Genomic DNA, 25,152 nt, shown 5'->3' on the forward strand with positions numbered 1-25,152 from the left:
CAGAACTTAAAACCAGTACATACCAGTTGCAGTTAGCTAGTAGCAGGCTTGACATGGCCAACAGTCAAAAAAGTCCTGTTGATAACTGTTTCTGAAAGCAGCTATTGCTCTTCTACAGCCCTGCTGGTGGAAGACTGGAACAGACAACGTGTGGTATGTATTGACTGGGGTTACCTGAGCACTGATCTCTAACATACTTCGAAGAAATCCAGACAAAGCACCAATCCAGTCCACAAGCTGCTTGTATTCTGTCCTCTTCCAGAGTACACCGATTACACCTACAGTTCAGTGCAAAGTAGTATTAAAGCCTTCAGCAGCCTAACAGTTACAGCAGTCTGCCCCATGCATACGAACACTCAACTGAGAAGCTCTAATTTCCAAGCAAGGCTTGCACATTCTCTGCATTCTTTCTTAAAACTGTGATCATAAATTTGTTATGTTTCCTGTAAGTTTTGCTCCAGCTTTATGTTTTAATGTCCTATAAAATCATCTTCAGAAAATTGTGCGTTTTCCATATTAAAAAGTAGTAGGGGGATTTAGTCTTTCCTTTGAGCTAAGTTTCATTTTACACTGAAACTGTTTAGCCCTTTCAAGTTGATACAGATAGGTGGATATTATGTGCTTCTGTGTTATTTTCTAGGAAGTAGGTGCTGTATTGAGTAAACTTAAAAACTCTGGTTTGCAGAAATGAGACTTGATAGCTTGTAAGTGGGCTGCACCTTCTGATGTGTTACATTTTTCGAGTATTGGAGTTTAATTATATATTTTATGATGCTGTAGATTTTTGAAGCTAGCAATTTACATTTCCTGTATATTTACTTTTTCATGAGAGAAAATCAATCATCCATTTTGTTATTTGTTCTGGTACATTAAATGGTAGGGGACCCTGAAGGAGTTTTTTATTAGCCTTATAAAAACTCTTCACCAATATCACTTTAATAACCACAATTGTTTCATCTTCTTGGTTGAACTGTGTGGGATCTCCTTTTATCTACCTTAATACAATTTTCTTCAAATACAGCAGTCTTGTGTAAGGGAAGAAGTATTGGAGACAACATGGTAAATCAGTGAGTTCTCTACCATCTGCTTTAAAAGAGAGAAAACAGATGTTAGTATCTCTGCAGTATCAGACATCTTCTTAAGTACCATCTCCAGCTTCAATTGAGAGATTAATTAAAAGTACCTATTGTGCTTTAGTAACAATATTTCTAAAATTAAAAGAAAGATATTTGTTAAAGAGATACATTTTCATGTAGGTTTTCACCATCTTAGTGAAGTACACATGCAGTGCTGCTTAGGTTACTGGATAAATTGTCATTAATCTTGATAGTTATGGTAGTCTGAACATTTCTTTTTGATTCCTTCTCTTAAATCTTTGTTCCACAGCCAGTTTAATCTGGCATTTGTCATCAGTGCTGCTAGAGACTTGATCTCCCTCCTTATTCTCAAGCTGTTATTTCTGCCTCCTTCCTTTGTGACTAACAGTAGCAATCATACAGCTATTCAACAGTCTGGATCAGGAAACTGATGCAGCTGAGAATTAACCTGGGAAAGAAGTAAGGTTAGTTTTCATTCAGGTCAGTTGCCTGATGGTGTTTGCCATATGGCTGAATGAATGATCGAATACTGCCTGCTGGCTCCAGGGAAGGAATGAGGGAAGAGGAGTCAGGAGAAGCAGGCCACTGCTTTTGATTGCAATGCAGACCAATGCCAAGTTGAACTGACAGTGGCACAGCTTTGGTATTAGAAGTTAATGTTTGTTTTCAGTATTAGTAGATAGGTGTTAATGGCTACTGGGAGACACTGCATGGAAAAAGTTGTTGGTCTAGTCCTCAAGTATCATAATAATACACTGTCCTATTTGGATGGATGATCCTTTGTACCATCAGAATGCTGCAGTCCTATTGTGACAGGCGATCTGCAGAAAAGGAACAAGCATAAAAGCAGCTGTGCTCCAGTCTGCAGTCTGGCTATCTGACAAGGACTGAAAATGATACGAAGAAGAAAACCTTTCTCATATCCTCTAGCATCATTTACTGACATGAGTAGTTGTAGGATGTTACCTTTTTCTGTTTGTGGAAATTGAGTTTTGTTTTAAAAAGATGATAAAATGTGGCATTTTTAGCTGGTTGGGGTACTATGGACTCCTAAAGCGGTGGGCCACCAAAATGCATTGGAAGGGCTAATGCTTTATGGTGTTACACAAATAGACTTAACTAGATACTTGCTTTGGCTTGAACTTCTGCAATAAACAGTTTGAAGGGAAAAAAAGTAAAATACTGTGACTCTTAGATTCCCCTGAAAGTCTTATGTTGGCTGTGACTGCTTGGCTGGTTTATGGTAGTACTTGGAGGGAGAATAATTAACTACAAAATTCCTTGAGGTTTTCAATCTTAAATTTAATCTTTCAGTATCTGTTGTGTTAGAATAGAATCCTCCACAAATTCTCAGTTTATAATATTAAATAAAAATACCAGCCCTGAGTAGCCTCAAATTCTTTAGCAATACAGAAGGTGTTCTGGTTTATCTTCTCTTCTGCTTGCCCCACCTGTAGTTAGTGGACATAAGACAGGAGAATGATTGAGTTTCTGGAGTGTGTTTGCTGTAGATTGATGCTGCACCAAAGTGCTATGAATGTTTTATAAACAATTTATTTTTCCCTGTGCCTTTAAAACTTGAAAGTATTTTTCCTGGAAAGGTATTTCTTTTTCATCTCTTCAGCTTCATCCTTTTTTCTGAATTTATAAGTTTTCATGAGATGCCACATTTTGTTGGTGACAGTCCTGTGGTAGAATGCCAGGGAAGGAAAGAAAGGCAATAAAACATTATTAGAAACTTGTGATAAAAGAAGCCTATTGCATCTGGGGAGGAGGGTGGTCATGCAGTAGGAAAGCTTAGAGTAGGGCAAGACAGAAAAATAATACCACTGTTAAGAAACGTAGTTCTGTATGGTTTTTGGAACAGAGGGGCAAACAACAATAAAGAGCAGAGTATGTAAATAGCTAATAGCATGCAGTAACAGAGAGGTATCAATAGCATAGGTTGACAAGGGAATGATTCCTCTTGTTGAAGCAAGCAGCTAAAATCATTGATACGTGGTTTCATCTGGCATAACTGTTCTATGGCTTTGGGCATATCACTGTCATAAGCTTTTTACCTAATTCTGAGATGTTTTTCAGCTGGAATACTGGAAGTCTGATGGGATCCTTATGAGTGCTTCAGCAGCCTGAAGGTGGCTGATGATGTAGAGGGTGGGGAACAGATGCAAGCACTTAGTCTGGCAAGCACCAAGGAATGTGAATGAAGTAGACATAAGTTTGAGGTAGCTGCAGCACTTGACAGGGTGGGACTGCACGGTCCATGTTCTTGTATGTGGTAAGGAAGAAGCTTGCCATTTTCTAGTGTTTTCTGCACAAGCTTGGAAAGCAAAGGCACAATAATTCCCACCCCCTTCCCCTGCACACCCACATTCTCCCTGTCATTGATGAAGGGTCAGACTTCAGTGATTTGGGGAAATTCTGGTATGTCTGAGGGAAGTGTCTGACCTGGAGAAGTGTGAAGAAGTCAATCTTAGAAATTTTGGCTGGTTTCATGTTTCTGATGAGTTTCTGAGTTTTTAAGTTGACCTTTTAAATGGTTTCTGTAGAAGTAATATAAAATTCAAAGCAGCAGTTGACTGCCCTTCTTGTGTTTTCATGATTTCTTCCTGGAAACTAAAATGTTAAAATGTCATTAAAGAAGACGAAGAGAGGTAATGTGGTCTGCAAGTGGATTTTCAATGTTATATTTGCAGAATGATAACCACAAAATATATCTGGCAATTCAACTCTCCACTTTTCTAAATAATTCTAAATTAAAAGGCATTAGGAAATGTATCAGTAAGAACAGCTTTGGAAGTAATAGTAGAAGTAGCAAGTACAGCACCAGTTTGGTTCCTGTATCTCTTAAATTATTGTGCTTTATTGTTGATACTGATGCAGTCTCATTTGCTCTTCTGAGTTAGAAAAAAACTTCACTTACTGCCCTGAAGCTGTCACTACTATTTTAAACAGTATAGTTTTAAGTGAAGTTTTCTTTCTGATTTCTTTGGAAATTGCTGTGTGATGTGATGTGCTAGCTAGACGTGAACTCATGTTTATATTTATGCATAAAATAGGAATAAGGCACGTGTGTTTCTCATTATACCACTTCTGTCTGCTTTTCGCTTTTTCTGGGAAAATGCAAAATTAATTTTGAATTAATAACTGCAGTCACACTAACTGTGTTCTACTGTAGCATTGCTGATCTTGAAGAAAGTAGACTGTTGTTGTTGATTGTTGATCATATATCTAAGGCAGAATTATTCTCCATACATGCCTAGTGTTCTGGGAAAGATGTTCTTATTAGGAACTCTTTCTACATAACACACTGCATCCTTCAAACATATGTTTTACCTGTATCTAAATCATGGCCTGTGTAAACAATTAGTAACACTTGAAAAATCAACCCATTTCTTATTTCCTTAATGGTACATTTTTCTATTGGAGGCAATAGCTTGCCTCTTTCTTGATCCTGTTTTAAGTAAATATTCTGTTGGGCTTTCTGCATGTGGAAAATAGAAAAAAGGCATTAGAAAAATAGTACCAGCAATGCGGGAGGGAAAAAGTAATCATTTGATGGTGGGTGACATACCGTTTAGGTAGTGTTGGGCTCCTCTTTTACAGGATCATAATGTAAATGATGTGTGGGGACACAATTTCATGATAATGAGTCACTGTACTTGGGCTTCAGAAATTCTTCTTATCATAACAGAGGAATAAAGATTCCTTCCTAAGGAGGGGGGAGAAAAGATTTTATTTTAATTTCTCATTACCTGCCCTTAACTATGCTCACTGTCTGGAAAGTAACGAGGGTTTTGCATTGCCATCTGCACTTCTTTTAGCTCATCGGGTGTACAGACTGTGTAGGCAAAATACAGGAACTGAAAATGAAAATGAGGAGGAAGTGTAGAAATACTTACTTTGCCTGAATGTCCCGCTTTCTTCCTAAAACATTGATAATACATTGTTTTCACTTTCCACCATTTTCTTAATTCCTTCTGGGTTTGGATGTTTGGTGGTGGTTTTTTGTTGTTGTTTTTGGTTTTTTGTTTGGCTGCAGACGATTTTACTTGAGGGAATTGTGGAAAAAAGTGATTTGAAACTCCTGGTGGGAGATACTTCAGTAGGGCAAGAAAACAAACCACCAACACAAATCCCTCAAAATGAAGTGGTGAGGATCTTTGGGACTACAGTTTTATCAAGGGGACAGAGAAAGTGTGTTGTTATATTGGCTTCATTTTGCAGCTACTTCAGTGTAACATCTGGTGGTGTGACAGAATATTTGTTTTGGAGGAACCTGTAAAATCTTCACAGTGTTATTGATAGTTTTATGCTCTTATATATGGAAATGTGTATCCCTGAGCAAACAGTTATTCTCTTGAAGGAACAGTATTCCACTTTATCTGTATGAATGTAACTGAAATCTGCTGCTCTGACAAAATCATATGATGCTGATTCTTGTGGGCTAAATCCATTAATATAAAATATTACTGCAAATAATTCTCTTGAAGTCCTACCTTGTTCCTGAATATATAGAATATACCTGATTTGTCATGATGCATTTGTGTAATGCTCATGATGCTGTCTTAATCTGTTAGCTCCCAGATCTTACTGTGTCTTTCAACTGTTCCGTTTTCATTGTTGCTTCTTAAGCCTGTACTTCTCCTGTATACCTTCACAGAATGAATTGATGAAATTAAATTTCAGTTCTTCAGATGAGGTGATGGCATTGTGTACACATTGTGGGTTCATAGTGCTTTCAGGACTATTCTTAGGGTTGGCTAGGCTACACAGACAACTTGTGCAACATTTTGCGTTTGTTAAAAGCTCTATGGAAACCTTAGTGTTGCTGGCTTTCACTTTTTTTTTTTTCCCCTAATATATTGTCCACATCTTTTTCTGCTAGGATCTTAAATAGACTGCAGTCTTAAATTACCTTGTTCAGTCTGAATTGTAACTGTCCCTTTCAGTTAACTTCCTCAAATAATTGAACTATTAAACCACATAACTTCTGATACCCAGGAAATCAGATTAGGCATGGATAACAGGATGGTTGTAGTTGCCCTGGGTCAAGGATGTTTACCTTAATTAACCACTAATAGTAAGAGGATGTACTATAGAGAATATACACATCTAGTTCCATTGCAGTTGTAATTTATCTCTGCAAAGTTTGCTACATGAATGAATAGCCCATAAGGACCTTTCTGTTTTATATGCAGTGCACTATAAATTGGACTAAAGATTTACTTGGATATGAAATCCAATAAACAGAAGGCTAAAAACATAAGTGTAATTCTTATACTGTAATATCAGTATGCAACTAACTTAATTGATAATTATGGGTGTTGTATTGAGACACAGGTTTTTAATGCTGAATGCCTTTCAAGATCAAGCCCCAAGACTGTGAACTCCTATGGAGAGTTTCCTTTATGCCTGCACTCTGGAAAGCTGTACTGTAGCTGTATGAGTATAACTTGTGCTGTAGACAGTATGGCTTACACCAGTTTGGTCAGCAAACTCAGCTATCACCAGTGCTGACAATTTTTATACTGGTGTAGTTGGTATACTGTGATGGAGCATTTACACAGCCTACGAAAACAGAAAAAGCTTTCATCTCTAAAAAGCATTGCTATATCAAGAGACTTTGTTCTCAATTTAATGTTATACTTAACTGAAGATAGCAGAGCTCCAGTTCTGGATGGAGCACTGTTGAAGGTATGCCTTCCACTATGGTTTTGAGTGTAACGTAAAAAATGAAACAATATAAATAGAACTAGTTTTGAACCTTTTTTAAAAAATTTTCTTTCATATATCAGCAGGTCTTGAGGAATATTTTAGCCTTCTATTTCAAGAACTTGCTTTGGACATTAAAATTTGCATTTGAGAATGCATTGCTTAAGGCTCGATAAAATTTTGTGCTCTGTGCTTTCTGAGCAGCATCTAGTTGTCCCCACATACACAAACCATGGACACAAGAAGTAATTGTTTAGTCAGAGAATTGACTGTTATTACTGTTTGCTTGATCCTAAGCAAGACATGGGATACTGGGTGTGAAAAAAACCCGACAGTTTGAGGAAAAGTGTTTTTTGGTTAAGTGTCAAAATGCACTTTTGATGCTTGAAATAAACTAGGGGATTTGTGTAATCTGCCCCCTGTATGTTTGAGTATCTTATCCAAAACATTCCCTGGGTCATTTACAGACACTATTCAATAAGGCAGAAACAGAAATGTTTGTTTATTTTCATTACTTCAGTTTCACTGTAGCAAGATAGAGAAAGTACTTAACAACTGAAATTACTGATTTCATGCAAATCAAGCACCTGCTATCTGACCTACAAAAAAACCCAAACCCCAGCATATTTTCATAGAGTTACAGAATCATTTAGTTTTGAAAAAAACTTTAAGATCAAGTCCAGCTGCTAACCCAAGACTGCCAAGTCCATCACTAAACTGTGTCCCTAAGCACCACATCTATGTATTTTTTGAACGCTTCCAGGGACGGTGACTCTACCATCTCCTTGGGCAGCCTTTACAATGCTTGACCATCCTTTCAGTGAAGAAATTTTTCTTAATATCCAATCTAAACCTCCCCTGGCACAACTGGAGGCCATTTCATCTTGTCCTGTCACTTGTTATCTGGGAGAAGTGACCGACAACCACCTGTCAACAACCTCCTTTCAGGCAGTTGTAGAGGGCAGTAAGGTCCCCCCTGAGCCCCCGTTTCTCCAAACTAAACAACCCCAGTTCCCTCAGCTGCTCCTCATAGGACTTGGTGCTTCAGACCCATCACCAGCTTCATAGCCCTTCTCTGGACATGCTCCAGCACCTCAGTGTCTGTCTTGTAGCGAGGGGCCCAAAACTGAACACAGGATTTGAGGTGCGGCCTTACCAGTGCCGAGTACAGGGGAACAATCACTTCACTAATCCTGCCAGTCACACTTATTTCTGATGGCCACCTGGGCACACTGCTGGCTCCTCATGTTCAGGTGGACATCAAGCAGTACTCCCAGGTCTTTTTCCACCAAGCAGATATCCAGGCACTCTTGCTCAAGCCTGTGGCATTGCATGGGGTGGTTGTGACCCAAGTGCAGGACCTGGCACTTCTCCTTGTTGAATCTTGTAAAACTGGTCTTGGCCCATTGGTCCAGCCTGTCCACATCCCTCTGCAAAGCCTTCTTGCCATCAAGCAGATAAACACTGCCTCCCAGCTTGGTGTGGTCTGCAGACTTGCTGAGGGTGCACTCAATCCCTTCATCCAGATCGTTGATAAAGACATTAAACAGGACTGGCTCCAGGACTGAGCCCTGAGGAGCACCACTTGTGACTGGACACCAGCCAGATGTAACTCTGTTTATCACCACTCTTTGGGCTTGGCCATCCAGCCAGCTCTTTACCCAGTGTAGAGTACACCTGTCCAAGCCATGAGCAGCTAGTTTCTCCAGGAGAATGCTGTGGGAGATGGTGTCAAAAGCTTTACTAAGATCCAGGTAGACAACATCTGCAGCCTTTCCTTCTTCCACTAGGTGGGTAGTCTTGTCCTAGATGGAGATGAGGTTGGTCAAGCAGGACCTGCCTTTCACAAACACACACTGTCTGGGCCTGATTCCTTGGCTGTTGCACACGTGCCACGTGATGGTACTGAGGATGATCTGCTCCATAATGTTCCCTGGCACCAAGGTCAGGCTGACAGGCCTGTAGCTTCCTGGATTCTCCTTCCAGCCTTTCTTGTAGATGGGTGTTACACTGGCTAACCTCCACTCTTCTGGGACCTCCCCAGTTTGCCAGGACTGTTGATAAATAATGGTGAGTGGCTTGGCGAGCTCTTCTGCCAGCTCCCTGAGTATTCTCAGGTGGATCACATACATTCCTACAGACTTGTGCGTGTCTGAGTGGAGCAGCAGGTCACTAACTGTTGCCTCCTGAGTTGTGGGGACTTCATTCTGCTCCTTATCCCTGTCTTCCAGCTCAGGGGGCTGAGTACCCAGCGGGTAACTGGTCTTGCTGTTAGAGATCAAGGCAAAGGCAGCATTAAGCACCTCAGCTTGTGTAAAGTTGCAGAAATTGTTTTCATAAAAACCAAAAATTTTATCCCAATGTAATAAAAACTTATTTCTGTGTATTACTAGGAACCACTGCCCAGACATCAGGAGATAAAGATACGCAGGATTGTATTTAATTTTTAGCCTGGAGTATCAGACCAATAATGTTCATAGTATTGTTGGCTTACCCACTCCTCCACAATTCTGTTTGTTCTTGAGGGATTGCTTTATCTGCGTGCTCTTAATTTATTTGCAAGATTCTTGGATAGTAGCATATAATAACAATGTGGAAATGAAATCTGTCCCTAATGGTTGCTATCAAGAAGGCCTTTACTAGATTAGAATCAGCTTTCTTCAATGACCTTTTCTCGAAGCTTAAAGTTACCTGATAATTTTGGAATAAGGAAATCCATATTTCTAAAGCTTAGTACCAAACATAGTCAGCTATGTCACTATCAAAGAAAATACATCAAGTGCAATCCCTTTTTCCTGCTTTAAATGATTGGAAAGGAGGAAGAAACAGAATCATACAGTAGGTTATTTAAATGCTAGTTCTGCTAAAACAGAGAGAGATTGCAAACAGGACTTTGAAATTCTATGTTTAGTCAGAATTTATTTTAAGTATTTTATCCATTGCATGTAGTGTTCTAGGGATTGCTGTGTTCTTCTTAATGCATAATTATTTCTTGTTGGAATTTTTGAGTGCCTGTCTGAAGCAATAGGTGTCTTAATCTTTTTGAACATAACACAAAAATTTACGGTCATGTGTTTATGCTATCATACCACCTGTACACCTAACCTTATAACTATCAGTACTTGGGTAAGGCTTCTGAGGTAGAAGTTCTCAGGATGTTGTGAAAGAGCAGTGTGCTGTGGGTGGAACTTTTCCTGTTTTCAGAAGAGGAGGGAAGTTTCTTGTGGAAGTACAATCTTGCTGTGTCACTGATGTGTTACTTTTGATACAGTGATTAGATGATCTTTCCTAACTTTGCATCTCCCTTTAGCTGTTTTCAGTGGGTGTAGATTTCACCTTTTAAATTTGTTGAACAATTGAATTTGATTTTATTAATAAATATAGCAAGTAATTGATTTACTCTTGGAATACATTTATCCCTCAGGTAGAATTTCTCTGTTTTCTACAGCTGTGTTATCAGCATGATCTCAGTTTTATTTAATTATATTGACAGAAATACATTTTATGATTAGATATTTTGTATACAAGATACTCAGCTTTCAAAGCTTTTAAATTATTAGGGGGGTTTCATACTTCTATTTTAATGGCTTTTTATGGCAGATGCCAAAGAAACAGCATCATATATCCCTGAGCCTTTTTATCATTATGGTGGGTTTTTTTGCTTGCAGGTTTTTTTTGGTTAGTAGTAAATATGTATGCCTTCTTACAGAGCTTGGGGATGTCTGGATATTTAAGCCCCCCCACTGCATTGTTTAAGAGAAATACAAGGCACAGTTTGACAGAAATAATGTTCTGCACAGTTTTCTGTTAAGAGAACAAAAATAGCAGGCTGCCAACATGTTTCTGTGGTTTCTTTAGTAGTGACTGTTGTGTCAGAAAATAGTTCCATGATATTGCTGCATTATCCATAATTATCTGTTTACAAGTCTATTACCTGTCTTATGGCATCTCTGAGAAGTGAGTTGTTCTTGCCACAGAAGGAGTCAATGTTAGTAACTAAGTATGTGTCACGTAATTATTCTCTAATTGTGTGTTACAGAACAACATTATACAACAATTCAGTTTGGAAAGGACGTTAAGATGTCTGTAGCCCAGCCTTCTGCTCAAAGCAAGTTCAGTTCTGAATTTCAGACTGGTTTTCTCTAAAGTTGGACTGCTCAGGTCTTGAAAACGTCCAAGGACAGAGACTGCACAAACTCTTTGGGCAGCCAGTTCCACTGCTTGACTGACCTTGGTGTGAAAAGTGCTCTTGTGCACACCGATGCTCTCACTCATCAGAACCTCCCTCAATTTCTGACAACTGTCAGAATGTCCTCCCGCCATGTATGGTGGTCTCTGTCATCTTCGTAATCTCCTCATATGCACTGAGTCCCTCATAATGCAGTAGGTCCCTCTGAAGCCACCTTTTTTCCAGGCTGAACAAGCTCAGTTTTCTCTCCCTCCTTGCAGGGTAAGAGCTGCAACCCCTAACCATCTTGGTGGCCTTCTGCTGAATTTGCTCTACTTTATTGGTGTCTGGTATCAGAGAGAGGGCCCAAAGCTGGACACCTGGTCACAGTTTTCTAGATGTGACCTAGTAAGTGTCATCTTTTTCATTCTGCTAGCTATGCTCCTGCCCTATGCTGTTAGCTTTCGTTGTTGCTGGGGCTTGCTGCTGATATGCATTCCAAAATGTTGTTGAGTGGGATGTCGGGTCCTTTTCCAGCAGAGCTGTCCCCCAGCCAGTTAGTTCTCAGACTGTATCATGACAAGTAGTTATTCCATCCCAGCTGCAATACTGGTTTTTAGATATTCAGTTGATCATTTTTGAAAGGAGGAAGCAAAACCTTAGGTTCTTTTGCATCAGAAATAGTTGGACCTGAGTTTTATTCCTTGCTGATACTTCAGCTACAAAAATGTGGAGCTACAGAGTTCCATCTTCCAGTAACAAACCTCAGTGGACAAGTAATATGCTTTGGATTCAGTTTCTGTTTATTTACACGAATGTAGAGCATGCTGTTCTATACACAGGAAGAACTGACTGGAGACCATTTATTTACTTTTGGCTCCAAAGAAACTCCAGCCTACATTCAGCTCATAGCTTGAGTTAGTTTAGTGTTTTGGGCTGGGTTCTCAATTGTGTATCAGATTTTGGAGACATTAGGTCTGCATGAAAATTAAGAGAACTTTGTGGCATTTTACACTTTCCATGAACACAAGTTCTTCAGAAATACCAGCTTTACAGGCTGTTGATCTTGCCAGTTTGGTGAGATTAGAGAAGGCAACAAGTGAAGTACCCATCTGGACTTTGCCTTGTGAGTGTGTTTTTTACATTTCTGCAGCGGATCAGTACTAAATTTTTGTAATCTGTGCACAACTGCTATACTTCTGGTATGTGTGTCTGAAAGTCCCTTTTGGCAGAGTCCATGAGAACTGAGTCCTGAACCAGGTTTGAGTGCAGTCCATTTTCCATTTACATACTTTGTAGAGCTAGATCTTATTTTTCTGTGTAGTTATCCATGCCTTTCCCTTAGAGATGAACACCCCATCCATGCACAGCAAATTAAGCAAGTCATCATTTTAAAGGATGGGATGAAGTAGTCAATCACTTGACAGTAAAGTCTGAAGAGCAAAGTTTTGCCTATGCTTTGGTTAGATTTTGTGGTTTTCATGCGGATGTGATTCAAATGTTAGTAACTGTAAACACGGTAACTTTGTTTACTGCTGGGTGTGGATAAAGGTGGCATAGTGTGGCCCTTGGAGAAAAGAAAATGAGGGACAGAATGCAAAACTACCAGAAACGTAAACTCAGTGTCAGGAGTGGTCTGGGGTTTTTTTGGTTTTTTGTTTTTGTTTTTTTTTTTAATCGGAACTCCAGTCTTACGATCTTGTTTTCAAAAGTGTGAATTCAGTCCTAAATAGAAAAGACTGTCATTTTGGGAACACATTTTCTGAAGTTCTTGTTTTTGATGTTGTAGCTGCTTTTGAGATGTTGTTGCATGTAGCTGTAAAAGATACTGCATACAGAAAACAGAGTTAATTCTGGTAGGATAATTGTTCAGGGCAGCACAATAATGACTGTCAACCTTAGTACATCAGATAAACTGACACATTCACCTTTGTAGCAAGCTCCTTGTAGAGACAGGATTATGAAAATATCAGTGGCATAGAAACATGCAGGTGATCAAAAGGCTGGTTACAGATGTTGACAAAAGTGAGGTAAATGGTTGCCTGAGAATTCAGTTACAAATGAGAGAGGGCTTAAGTGGCCTGTACTGGTGCGTGGGGTGTTTCCTCCCTGGGTGCAGGACCTTACATTTGCCTTTGCTGAACTTCATTATGTTCCTCTCTGCCCAACTCTGCAGCCTGTCTGGGTCTGGCTGGATGGCAGCGCAGCCTTTGGGTGTATCAGCCGCTCCTCCCAGTTTTGCATCATCAGCAAACTTGCTGAGAGTACCTGCTGTCTCCTCATCCGGGTCATTGATGAGTAAGTTGAGTAAGACTGGACTCAATACTGGTAGCTACAGGCCTGCAGCTAGAATGTGCTGTTGATTACAGCCCTTTGAGCTCTGCCATTCAGCCAGTTCTCAACCCACCTCACTGTCCACTCATGGACCACCTTGACATGTTTCCCAGGCAAAACAAAGACATGTGTTCTATATCCTGTTCTGCAACTTAGCTATGACAAGATTTTAATTTTGTTAGTATCAGTCTGAATTGTTTCGTGGAATGTAGATATTGACACGCTTGTGGAAGCCACATTTATTCAGAGTGGAATTAAGTCTTATAAGAATATTGAACATTAGAACAACTTACCTTGGAAACCCTAAGGAACATTGTCACCTGAAATGTTTAAATCAGTATTAACAGTCTTCGTATAGAACATAACTGATTTAACCTCTAGCTGTAAACTTCCTGAGGGAAGCCCTAGGTAAATTCTATGTTTGTATTACTTAGGTGGTCAGACTAGATGATTTGTGGATCGTGTGTAACCTTAGAGTCTACCAGTCTGTGTCCAGTGCAATCTGTGTACTGTTAGATGAGGATGCCTGCCTGTGCTGTAGTTTTTGCATTTAGTGAAGGCTTCAGGACTTTATTTCCAGAGACACCTGGAGTTGTCTGAATTTCAGAATTCACTCATTTAATAAAGTTGACTATGTTTTGTAACAATTGTGATCTTCCCAAGCAGTTTACCTCTTTACTGCATTTGGCAAGATAAAAATTTCATGGTTGTTCTGATACTGAAAAAGTCTTTACATAGTGTCATTGTTATTTTTAGTAGAAGCAATCCCCTCGTAAATCTACCAAAACAAAGAAGAAAATACTAGGGAAAAAAATACTATTGTAATCAACCAGAAATTTCAGGTAATACTTTATTGGAGGCTTGAACAGAAAAGTTAGAACAGCATTTCAGTCTTGATGGACACATTTTAAAACCTAAACTGTTTCATTAATGTGGTGAATGGAAACAGGACCGATGTGACCTAAGAGTTACTGAGTTGGAATTTTGAGCCCCTGGCTTAGGAAACCGATGCTGTGAAATTGGGTCAAGTGTGACAGGAATAAAAACTGTGAAGTCTCAGCTGGAGGGAGCTGCTGTAGAGGCAAACAGAAATGGGCTTTTATGTATTATATGTGGAAAGTTCTTGTGTCTTTGATATTGATGTTAAAATAAAGAAAATGTAGATTATTTCTTGTATGCAGCTGTGGAATGTCCAAATGTGATCAGATGTACAGGTGCTGTTTTGGTTTAAAAAGCTCAGAGGGCATTTAATTGGGTGCTCGTACTTGGCCACCATTTTTCTGTCTTTGTAGACCATCTCCTGGACCCTTTGGGCAGCAGACACTGGTATGGTTGTATAGCCAGTGCTCTTAATGCTGTATTGGTAGCTCAGGTTGTATAATGTTAGATGTATGGAGGAGGGAACCTAATACTTAAAAATTGTACAGAAGTCTGTGTGCTGCAGAGCCTAGCTTTGGGAGGACTCCTGTGCATGTTTCTCACTGGTAGTGTAAGAGAAAGCACTGCAGTTACACTTGTTCTTGAAAGCTGTTTGCAAGCTTTCCCATCTCACAGTATGGTTTAGGAAGCAGTTCTGGAATCAAAGCAACAAAGGCAAACCAGATCTGCTCCTTCTCTGTTGGCTGAGTTGTATTTCTTCCTGACCACTGCAGATGTGTTCAGTCCACATCCTAGAAACAGGATTTGGGCTAGATCTCCACCTGGCAGAAGCTCAAAACCTTTCTTGTAAAATCCCTGGCCTGTACGGGGATTGGTAGTGAATTGGTTTTGTGTGTGTTTTATATCTTAAAAAAAGTAACTAACTGTATAAAATGTATGCTGGTTGCTTTAAACATGCTTTCCAAAAAGTGTTCCCATTTTGAGTTTTAAATATTAGTGGTGAGTATTTGTTTACTTTATAACATTTTCAAATATTTACAGTTAGGATTGGGAAAAAAAGATAATTACAAATATATCATCCCAACTCTAAAAAATGTTCCACAGTCTGTAGATGATGCCTGTTTGATGCCAGCCTTGATGCCTTTTCTTCCTGGCAGTATTAGAACAACTGCTCTTCTCCTGTACTATAAGAAATGTTTGTTATCAAGTCAGGAAACTATTTCTTCTTAGCTCTGTTTTGGTGTCATGTGTAGTCCACTTTACCTCTCCTCTTTCTTCCACCAGTACAGGAGCAGCTCTTCCATGGTTTAGAGCAGGGGTCCTCAAACTACAGCCCGCAGGCTGGATACGGCCCCCAGGGTCCTCAATCCGGCCCCTGGTATTTACAGACCCCCCCGTCGGGGGTTGGGGGGGAAACCAAGCAGCCGCAGATGGCTGCCTGCCACTGCATCCGCGCGCAGGACGAGAAGGTGCCCGGGGATGGGTGCCCACGGCAAAGGTGCGCACACCAGTGTCCGCAAACGTACGGGCACTGCCACACACCGCCGGTAACTCCTTTCGGGGTCCTGTGCAGCCCCAAAGGGCTAACGCTCGCCTCTCCCTGCCGCGCCGCACTCGCCCTCGGCCACCCAGCACTACAGCAGGGACCCTCCGCCCCCCACCACCCTGCGACCCCCCGGAGCGCGCGCCGGCCCCCTGGTTAAAAAGTTTGAGGACCCCTGGTTTAGAGATTTAATATATTCTTTGCCAATATTTTAACTACCCTGCTCTCAAGTACCTTAGTGATGGAGAGTTTAGAGTCTGTTGAGGCCATCTGTTTTTGTGCATATTAACTGTCCCTTCAGTTAGGCATTTTATTTAAAAAACAAACAACACAAAAAACAAAACAGCTTTTTCTCTTGCTACAGTTCTGTCCACTACTTCCTGTCCTATTTCTTGTGGCAGAGATTGCAGTTTTATTTCTCCTATTCAGAAAGCTGCCTTCTATGAATTCAAAGATTGTCATGTATCTCCTCCCTATTATACTACAGTTTATATATGCTACCAGTACTGTTAGTCCTTCTGTCACTCTCTTTCCTGTAACAAATCTGTGACATAAAGGATTGCTAGTAATAGGTTGACCAAAATGGTGAAGGTAGCATTCTTGTTGCTGATTTATCACCATATGCTGGCCTATTAAGGTACCTTGCAAAGTATTTTTATTGCTTTTTCCAGGACCAACATGCAATTTCAACTGTTCCTTCCTTTCTAAGAAAGCGGAAGATAACTTAGAATATATTTTATTGGGAATTTGGTTTTATTCTTCTCTTCAGCTTCTCTTCCTCTGCCTTTTAGTTATTTTCCTTTTATTTGTGTACATGGACACTGTCCTGAATTTATTACATTGCATGTTTTCTGGGTGTAATTTTGGAATAGTTACAAACACCCAACATTAAGAATGTTGCTTGCTTCATAAATTCTTGTTCTTTACTGATTTTTTTTGTTCTTTTTCTTGTAATGTGTTGTGTTCTGGCTGATGAAAACAAAGCTTAAGGTAGAGTAACATGATTTATGTAAGTGTAATGCTTATTAGTATGGTTTGTACCATTGAAAAACAAAACATGAGTTGTCTAAAGGACAAATGAAATTGATTTTTCTGCTAATTGCTAAAATCACTAATTCCCAAAATGATTAAACTGCTAATATTAAGAAAAAAAAAAAAAAAAGGAAGTACGCTATTACTACACTGAATTTTTGGTGTATTCTGCATTCTACATCTACATTCCTATAGAAAGAGCATCACAGGCAGCATTGTGTCTCAACCGAAGAGGTTTGGGCACTGAGCTGATGCTTGGTAGGGTTGCTTTTGTTCCACAGAAGTTTCTGTGAGGAGCTGAAGGATGTGCTATGTACTATCACCAGAAGTGGTTCTCCTGGAGTACCAAATGTAGAATTGTTTTAAATACATGGTCTGTGTGCAAGTCTTGAGTCACCATGTTTTCTTCTTCATTTTCAATGTCTGGGAGTTAAATTTAGCCATTTAGGGGAGACAAATGCTTTGGAAGTGAAAGCTCAGTCAGTTTTAAAAGGGATAAAAGAAAGGGTAAGTTAGTAGTTCAGGCCCTTTCCTACTTCAATTAAGTCTGTTCAGTTGCACATGTGTGGGATTTTTTATTGGTTTTACCAAGTCAGTTGGAACGGCCACAGTCTGTAGTTCCTTGCAAATGAGAAATTAAGTTGTCTTAGCAAATAAAATCTTCTGGTTTATCCTATTGCTGAAGCATCTTCAATCCAATAGAAACCTTAAGTGATCGACTCCATTGCCACTGGTCCTGAGAAATGTAACAAAATTGAAAAGGTGTCTGAAGTCTAGTTCATAAACCTCTTACAATTGCATTTTTTTAATTTTAAGCATTTGTTTTAATAAAGGAAGGAAATAGTTTGTATTACTGGTGAAACTGGAAGTCAGTTAAGACTGCCTTTAGCACAGTATTATTGCCTACTTTGAAGTATTTATTCAAAGTGTGTGTTTAGTTCCAAAGGTAGTACTATAACAGAGGAAAATGCTGAACACTTATCTTTATAAAAGTGAACCCTAATAAGCTCTTAAATTCCCTGCTTTAACTCTTTGGGGGGAAAAAAATACCTGTACTTGCAGAGCCTTCAGTAGAAGTAATGTATGTAAATGGAAATTTAAGCCTTCAGCAGCTTGAGTGGTATGTTAACTTATTTGAGAAGCCAGAAGCAATTGGCTATCCAAGCATAAATAAATGTGTGCAGGAAGAGACCTTGTGTTTCCAAAGTGGTGCTGCAAATGAACAGTACATGTGGGAATGTAGGCAGAATGTTTATTATTGTATTTTGCATATGCCTAGGAGATAGGCACTTTGTTGGTGTCTTTGAATTGGGCTTCAATGTCCATGGTGACTCTATTTTAATGTCTGCATTCTGATGAGGAATAAATGAGCAACCTTTTAATCTACGTCAGCATTGCTGTGCTATTACTATTTGTCAGATGTTAGAAATGATGCGTTACTGTAGCAGTGTGCCAAGCTGCACTCAACATTCATTTGGGAGAGCTTCTCTTCTGATCTTCCTGGAAGTTACTATGATTCTGTCCTGCATTTTATAGGAGTAGAGAATGTTATTTACAAACTGAAATATAAGGTGCCTTCTGCACATTCAATATTTTAACTGTGCATGTTTCCTAGCAATTGCATTTTTAAAAAAGGCAGTAAATGAGAGTGGGGAACTGGGATTGTGTTTTCCACATAAGAGACATAAATAGTGTGCCTACTTACAGGAGTAGAATCACACTATCAAGATATATCTGCTGTAGATCTGGAGTATGGATGAAGTAAAATTGTATAACACATAACAAAGGGGGTACACTGAAAGGATGTCTGAAAACTATGGGGGAAACTAAAAAACAAACCAAATTATGATCAGAAAAGGAAAATGAGTAGTCAGTTCTAAGTCTTTGATGGGCCTGGCTCAAGCAGTATTCTGTCACCCGTTTGTAACATCTACTATTTTACAAGTCAGTGGCTTTAAGGGTACTGTGTGAAATCAGACTTCTTTTAAATGAGCCTTTAGGCTTCATTATGTGTGCGCTCTATGACTTGTGAGCTGTAGTATTCTAAAAAACTGTTTAACTGCTGAAACCGTAGCTGGCGGTGGTGGATTTTGATTTTGTTTTGGTTTTTTTTTTTTAATTTATTTATTTTTTAAAGTGTCTTCCATATTGTCTGAGGTGCAGATCAAGTGATTTTATTATTGTTGTTGTTGTTATCAGATATTTTTGAAACAACAAGCTGTGCCACTTTAAAAAGAAGACTGATCAGACACAGGACTTTCAACTTGCTCAACTGTTCAGCACTTTTTTCCTATAGCATTTACTTCTTGCCTTTAATCACAATGAACATCATTCTTTATTTTGATTCTTTAGTGAAATTTTAAATTCTTTTCCAAATATGGATAGTTCAGTAGCACGTTTTCTTTAAGGTAGCTGCATGGTGCTGTGCTGTGTACCTGAAGGCAGAATTCATTGTCAAAAAGCTGAAAGTCTAATGAATTAATTCATATGGGTATTAGTAATTGGGGAAAAAAGGGGAGCATGACAATGTCAGCCTTATTCAGTGTGTTTTGTGGTTTTCTGCATAACTTTGCAGATGTTTTGTCAAAATAAGAAGGATCTACAGTGTAAATCATCACTAATTTAGTAGTAATTCTGAGATGCTGGGGCTCCTGATTGGTTACATTTAGGCAACAATTAAAACAGTATTTAAATATATTTATTATCTCATTTTTTTAAGTAACAACTTTATGATAATTCCATTCCTGTTTTACTAAAACACGTAGTAAATCATTCTGGTCTGCTGGTGTAATAATGTATGCTAGTGCTGTTTAATGCAAAAGATGACATGTTAATAATGTAGTCTTCCTCAGTTCAGCACTTAAGTGTTCTTGATTTTTTTAATCTTAAGCAAATTACTGTTTCCATATGTTTATGAATTTAAGGTAAATGGAGAGCTTTTTGCTGCAAAAAGTTGAGTGAGTATTTTTTGGTTAATTTGTGTGGGGTTTTTTTGTGGGGTGGTGTGTTTTTAATTTTTCCCATCCTGCAATAGAAAGGTTTTTTTTGTTGCTTTTCATGATGCACATAGAGTAGTTTATTCATTTCATCTATGCAAGTACTATTTCTCTTCATGCTCTCTGCTGCTGTCAACTGACTTCAGTTTTTTCAGTCTTCTATCACAGTTTTATGGTTTTTAGATCTACGATGACGATATTGATGCTGTTCTGTCTTCAGTGAGAGAGTAACTTTGTGTCTTTCTGCCCCCAAATGGATAGGGTATTCCACTTTAAAAATGTAAAAGTGCAAAAGTAGAGCAAAAAATTTGCCTCACTTTTCCCATTTATTTCTTCTGGTTTTAATTCTCAGACTGTTCGTTTCTCTGACAGTACCTTTATTTTTTGCAACCGCTTGGCATGGTAGACTTGCATTTATTGCTTGATGCACTGTAAATGCAGTTGCAGTTTTGCTGCTACCTGTCCACTTGGTTCCCGTTATAAACTTGTTTTGCCTATTGGGATTTTTTTTTTTTTTTCCTTTCTGGAGACTAGGATGCTTTTATATCCATTTGTACTTGAGTTGGTAAAGAAATCATACTATAGCTGCGTATTCTCTGCCTTCTCCAACTGCCTGGTAAAGTAATAAGGACGTGGTCTATTCTTCCTTATCACAATCATGAGTAAAAACACTCGATCCCAGCAGTATGCTTGTGAAAGCCTAATTGTTATGTTCCTTCATTATGAGAACACAAATATTACTAAGTTGGTCATTATTTAAATTTCACCAGCTTTGTAAGTTCATGTGTTATATAAAAATACCAACCAACCAAACTGATTACAAATTAGCTTATGATCCAGAACAGAGTCAAGAGGATTGATAATTATTGTGAAGACATGTCAGATGGGCTTAGGATGAGGAATTTCCTAGTTCTTATTCTTCAATGCAATAACCTGATAATGACACACAAGAAAATTTCATGAATGTATACTGCCAACACTGGGGATTAGTGTGGCATATTGTTTTTATTCTTTTTTACTTTACATAGTGTTTTGCTGTCTTAAAACCATTCTCCCATTGATAAATAAGCAATATTGGGAAGGGGAAAAAAGGTTAATGTTAAGATTAATGTTCAGCTTTTACCTGGGATATGTATTAGTTTAAATAATGTTTATAGATACCACATCAACAAAAAACCATATTAGGGAAAAACTCCTCTAGCTAACTGATTGAAGCAGTATCTGTAGAAGTAATCACTTCAGGATTAATTATTTCAATCCTCAATTAGTCTTTCCTGGGCTAGATGGAATCTGCCCTCTTCATGTGAACATAGTTACTATTTTTAGGCCTAACTGATTTAGAATACCACTTTGCTGCTTTTTATATAGGTGTAGTATGTGTTATGTCCCATGCCACTGATGTTAAAAGAGGTATCTGTTGTCCCAGCAAAACCTTCCACTTGTAGTAATCTCTCTTTCAGTGAAGATCCTTTCTAATCAAAGTGCTGTGATAACAATAACAGCTGTTAAAGAGTTTAAATTCAAAACTGATGTATGGCATACTGACAAGTGTGTGCCTTAAGTCTGTGTAAATAAAAACCTCCTTGTATTAATACCTTGCAAACTCAAATACTATGAATCCTCCAAGTAAAAATGTTGGGATTTTTGCTATCCTGTTCCATTAGCTTTTTGATTTATAAAGCTAAATTGGAAGTTAGCCTAAGCAACATCTGACTGATAGTCCTGCTGAGAACAGAAACAAAAGCTGAACAATGCTTTTGCTTAGAGAACAGAAATGCTGCTCTGCAAGTTTAAATAAAACATAAAATTTTATTTCTGAAGACATAATCATTTAGATGTTGGGTTTTGTGTCTATTTTTGGTACAGGTTATTAATGCTGCTTTAGCTCTTGCTGCCAGACCAAAAAGTCAAGTTGTGAAAAACAACATGGAGATGTATAGAAGTACATGGGAGAATCACATCCATGTTCTTACTGAAGCTGTGGATGATATAACAAGTATTGATGATTTTCTTGCTGTATCAGGTATGATAATTTTCAGAATTTGAGTGTTCTTTTACATGCTTGGAAAATTTTTTGTAATATTTCAGTAGGAATCAATGGAAGATTAGATTGTGTAAGCTTTTGTGAAGCTATTGCATCTGTTTAAAATGTTCCCAACATAATAGATACTCCTCTTGTGCACAATGTTAGCTGGGTAGAAGTTACATGAGCAAACTAGGTGCATGAAACAGAATAGGTATGTTATAGTGGGTAACTTTATCCATCTTCACAGGTTTATTTAGCTCTAAGTTTCAAAATCTTTGTAACTTTGTCCTGGTTTTGGCTGGGATGGAGTTAGTTTTCTCCTTAGTAGCTAGTACAGTGCTGTGTTTTGGCTCTGATGTGAGAACAATGCTGGTAGGACACTGATGTTCTTAGCTGTTGCTGGGTGATGTTTATACTAAGTCAAGGACTTTTCGGTTTCTTGTACCTTGCCAGCAAGAGGACTGGAGGGGCACGAGAGACCGGGAGGGGACACAGCCAAGACAGCTGACCTGAACCAGCCAAAGGCATATTCCATACCATGGGCCATCATGCCTGGTATATAAACTGGCGGGGTTAGCTGGGGCCGAGGGATCATTGCTCAGGGACTGGCTGGGCATTGGTCAGCGGGTGGTGAGCAGTTGTACTGTGCATCACTTGTTTTCCTTTCTCCCTTTCCCTTTGGATTTTGTACTTTCCCCCACCTTTCCAATGTATCTGTTGTTGTTAATTCATTTTTATTCTGTTTAAATTATTAAATTGTTCTTATATCAACCCTCAAGTTTTATATTCCTTTCCAGTTCTCCTCCCCACCTGTTTGGGTGGTGGGGGAGAATGAGCGAGCGGCTGCATGGTTCTTGGTTGCTGGCTGGGGTTAAACCACAGCAAGCTGTGAGAAGTCTCCTGGAAAAGGAGGTGTATATCAGCATGCATATCCATAAAACAGAAGATTCTCACAATGTCCTATGTTTGAATTACTGTGGAATGAACTGTAGCGCTAATTTCCAGAGTTTTCAGTTACAAATATTTGTCAAGCAAAATGTACTTCTAAATCTCTTCACTGATGAAGCCTTTGATAGCAGTAACTGTATTTACTGAAGCAGTGAGTGTCTTAAACTGTTTTCTCTGTTCTGTTTAAATGTTTTAGTTCTTGCAGTTTAAAGATCCCAATTCTCTGTTTTTGACTTCCCTTAGATTAGTGTAAGCTGGTCAGGAAGGAAAAATTTGTCTTATCTTCATTAAATGTGGTTTAACATTTGTGTTTCCTCATGGCCAGTGGGTCATTTTTCTCTGGACATGTCTGTTGGCTTCATTGTTAGGATTATGTGCTTTATGCAGCAATGTAGAACATGAATAATTTTGCAGATGTCAGTAGTTTGAAGCCATTCTAAGTGAAGTCAGAACAAAGTTCATTTTTCCAGATCAATTTTTCCTCATTAAACATGAGGGTGGACTCTTGTCTGCAAGGGGGCTTAGCTTGGACATTCATTGCTCTAAAGCTTACTTCTGTATATTTAAAAATATCACCTTTACTGTGGTAAGTGGAAGCCGCTGGACTGGAGTTACCATAACTGAGTAGTGTTTCTTTCTTGTGATCAGGATGTGGATATTACAGTGCAAAAACTGGAAGCAGAGATGTTTGTTCAGGACATTTCTGGGTCTGCTGATGCTGGATACAGACTTTTCCTCAAAGCATGAAAGTTCTCCTTGCTTTGCAGTGGTCAGTTGGTATAGCTAGGAATTGATTTAGGTCTGAATGGAGAAGAATTCACTGCAACTAATGTGAGTTGGTTATTAATTGAGGTACTTTCTTAAGTATATCTCACCATCTTAGTACAGAAAACATAACCAAAGGATTGTTTTTTTCCCTAAGTTAGCCTTTAATGGAAGCCATGTCTAAACCTTCCTATTGCTTGTAGGATCTGGGAGGTTGCAAATCTTTTTTCTTTGATTGAAACTGAAATTTCTGCAGGTATTGCTAGAGCTGTTAATAAAGACATGAAACAAGTCAGTTGTCAATGAATTCAATATGTGGATCTCTTTAATCTACCACGAAATTTGAGTTTTAAAATTCTTTCAAATTCACAGAGCTAAATGTTTCTTTTTAACTCTACAACCATAATTCATTTAAATGCCAAATTACAGATATTTTTTCAAAATTTCTTTGAATTGAAAAATTAAGTTAGGCATTCTAGTAATAACTGGGGGGAAAAAATCTGTCGTTGGGCAGCTGTTCTTTTCGAGTAGATGCTGGCTTTTTGGTGTGGTTTACGTTCTTTGGTTGAGCATAATTGAGTGACAGTATTTCACAGTAAGTAGAAGCAGTAACTTAAGTAGCAGTGATGTGTAGGCCTACATACCACGAGGTCCAAAAAAGTAAAAAATAATGTATTAGCTCTAAACCATGGGTAGAGCATCTTCTTTAAACTTTGGTAAAACCTTTTGGCACATTTTAATTTAATTTGTTTAACTTCAAGTGTCGTGCTTGTTCTTAAGTGATCTGCGGAGTAGATGTTTCCCTATGGCAGTGTCACCTCCTTGCTTTGGGAAGCTTTTGTTTTATTTTATTTTATTTTTTTAATTAGCTTATGTACAAACAAGTAATTATTAAGACTAATTGTAAGGAATGGTGCAAGCCACTCTTGGTCTACTCCTCAGTGTATTAGCACCATTATTGCATTCTGAGGGAATGAAGCATTCGTATATTGGTATGTCTAAGTAGAAAAGTTAAATGTGTAATAGAAGATGGTATCTATTTTTTTGGAAATTAATTGGTAATTAGGAAAGATAATGTGCATTTAGTGTTTTATGTCATGTTTGAGATGAAAGGAATAAGAGAATAGATTTGTAATGGATCTGTTTTTTCTACAGAAAATAGTGTTTATACAACATGCCAACATGGGCATAGTGGGGGAAAAAGGTGTTTTAAATAACATACTTTGTTCAAAATTGTTACTCTGCTGTCTCAGAGTGTCTGCAGCCCTGACTGAATCTTCAAGGTTGGCAAGGGAAGTGTTTCATCTTGTAGTTTTAAAATAATTTTTAAAAATACAGTACACTTTTTTATAAATATGGTAAACACACCTACCCTAGTAGTTCTGGTTACTCAGGATTCTAAATAGTACAACAGAATTACCTACTTCAAACTGTATTTTAAATTGCACCTCTGATTGATTGATAGGTCAGATTTTTCTGCCAGATACAAAATGTAATTCCTGAACCTGTTAAGAGTTGGGAATATGTATTTTGTGGTTTACCTTATCTATTCCCTTTTCACACTGTCCACCTGATCCTTGGGTGGCAAGTCGTTCTATAAAATGATGTTATAAATGCCAGTTATTCTGCGTTACTAAAGATTGGGAGGG

General features: G+C 38.5%; 1 protein-coding gene across 3 annotated transcripts in view; it reads left to right on the plus strand.

The window, feature by feature from the left end:
- The window catches only part of CTNNA3 (catenin alpha 3), a 503,321-nt gene that overhangs the window by 339,687 nt on the left and 138,482 nt on the right, over positions 1 to 25,152 (plus strand). For all 3 annotated transcript variants that reach the window (XM_005433457.3, XM_027817117.2, XM_027817118.2), the window contains one exon: positions 21,631 to 21,787. In XM_005433457.3, coding sequence (XP_005433514.1) covers positions 21,631 to 21,787 — 157 coding nt within the window. The remainder of the gene's footprint in view (positions 1 to 21,630; positions 21,788 to 25,152) is intronic.

This window comes from Falco cherrug, chromosome 9, assembly GCF_023634085.1.
Source record: "Falco cherrug isolate bFalChe1 chromosome 9, bFalChe1.pri, whole genome shotgun sequence".
Taxonomy (NCBI): Eukaryota; Metazoa; Chordata; class Aves; order Falconiformes; family Falconidae; genus Falco; species Falco cherrug.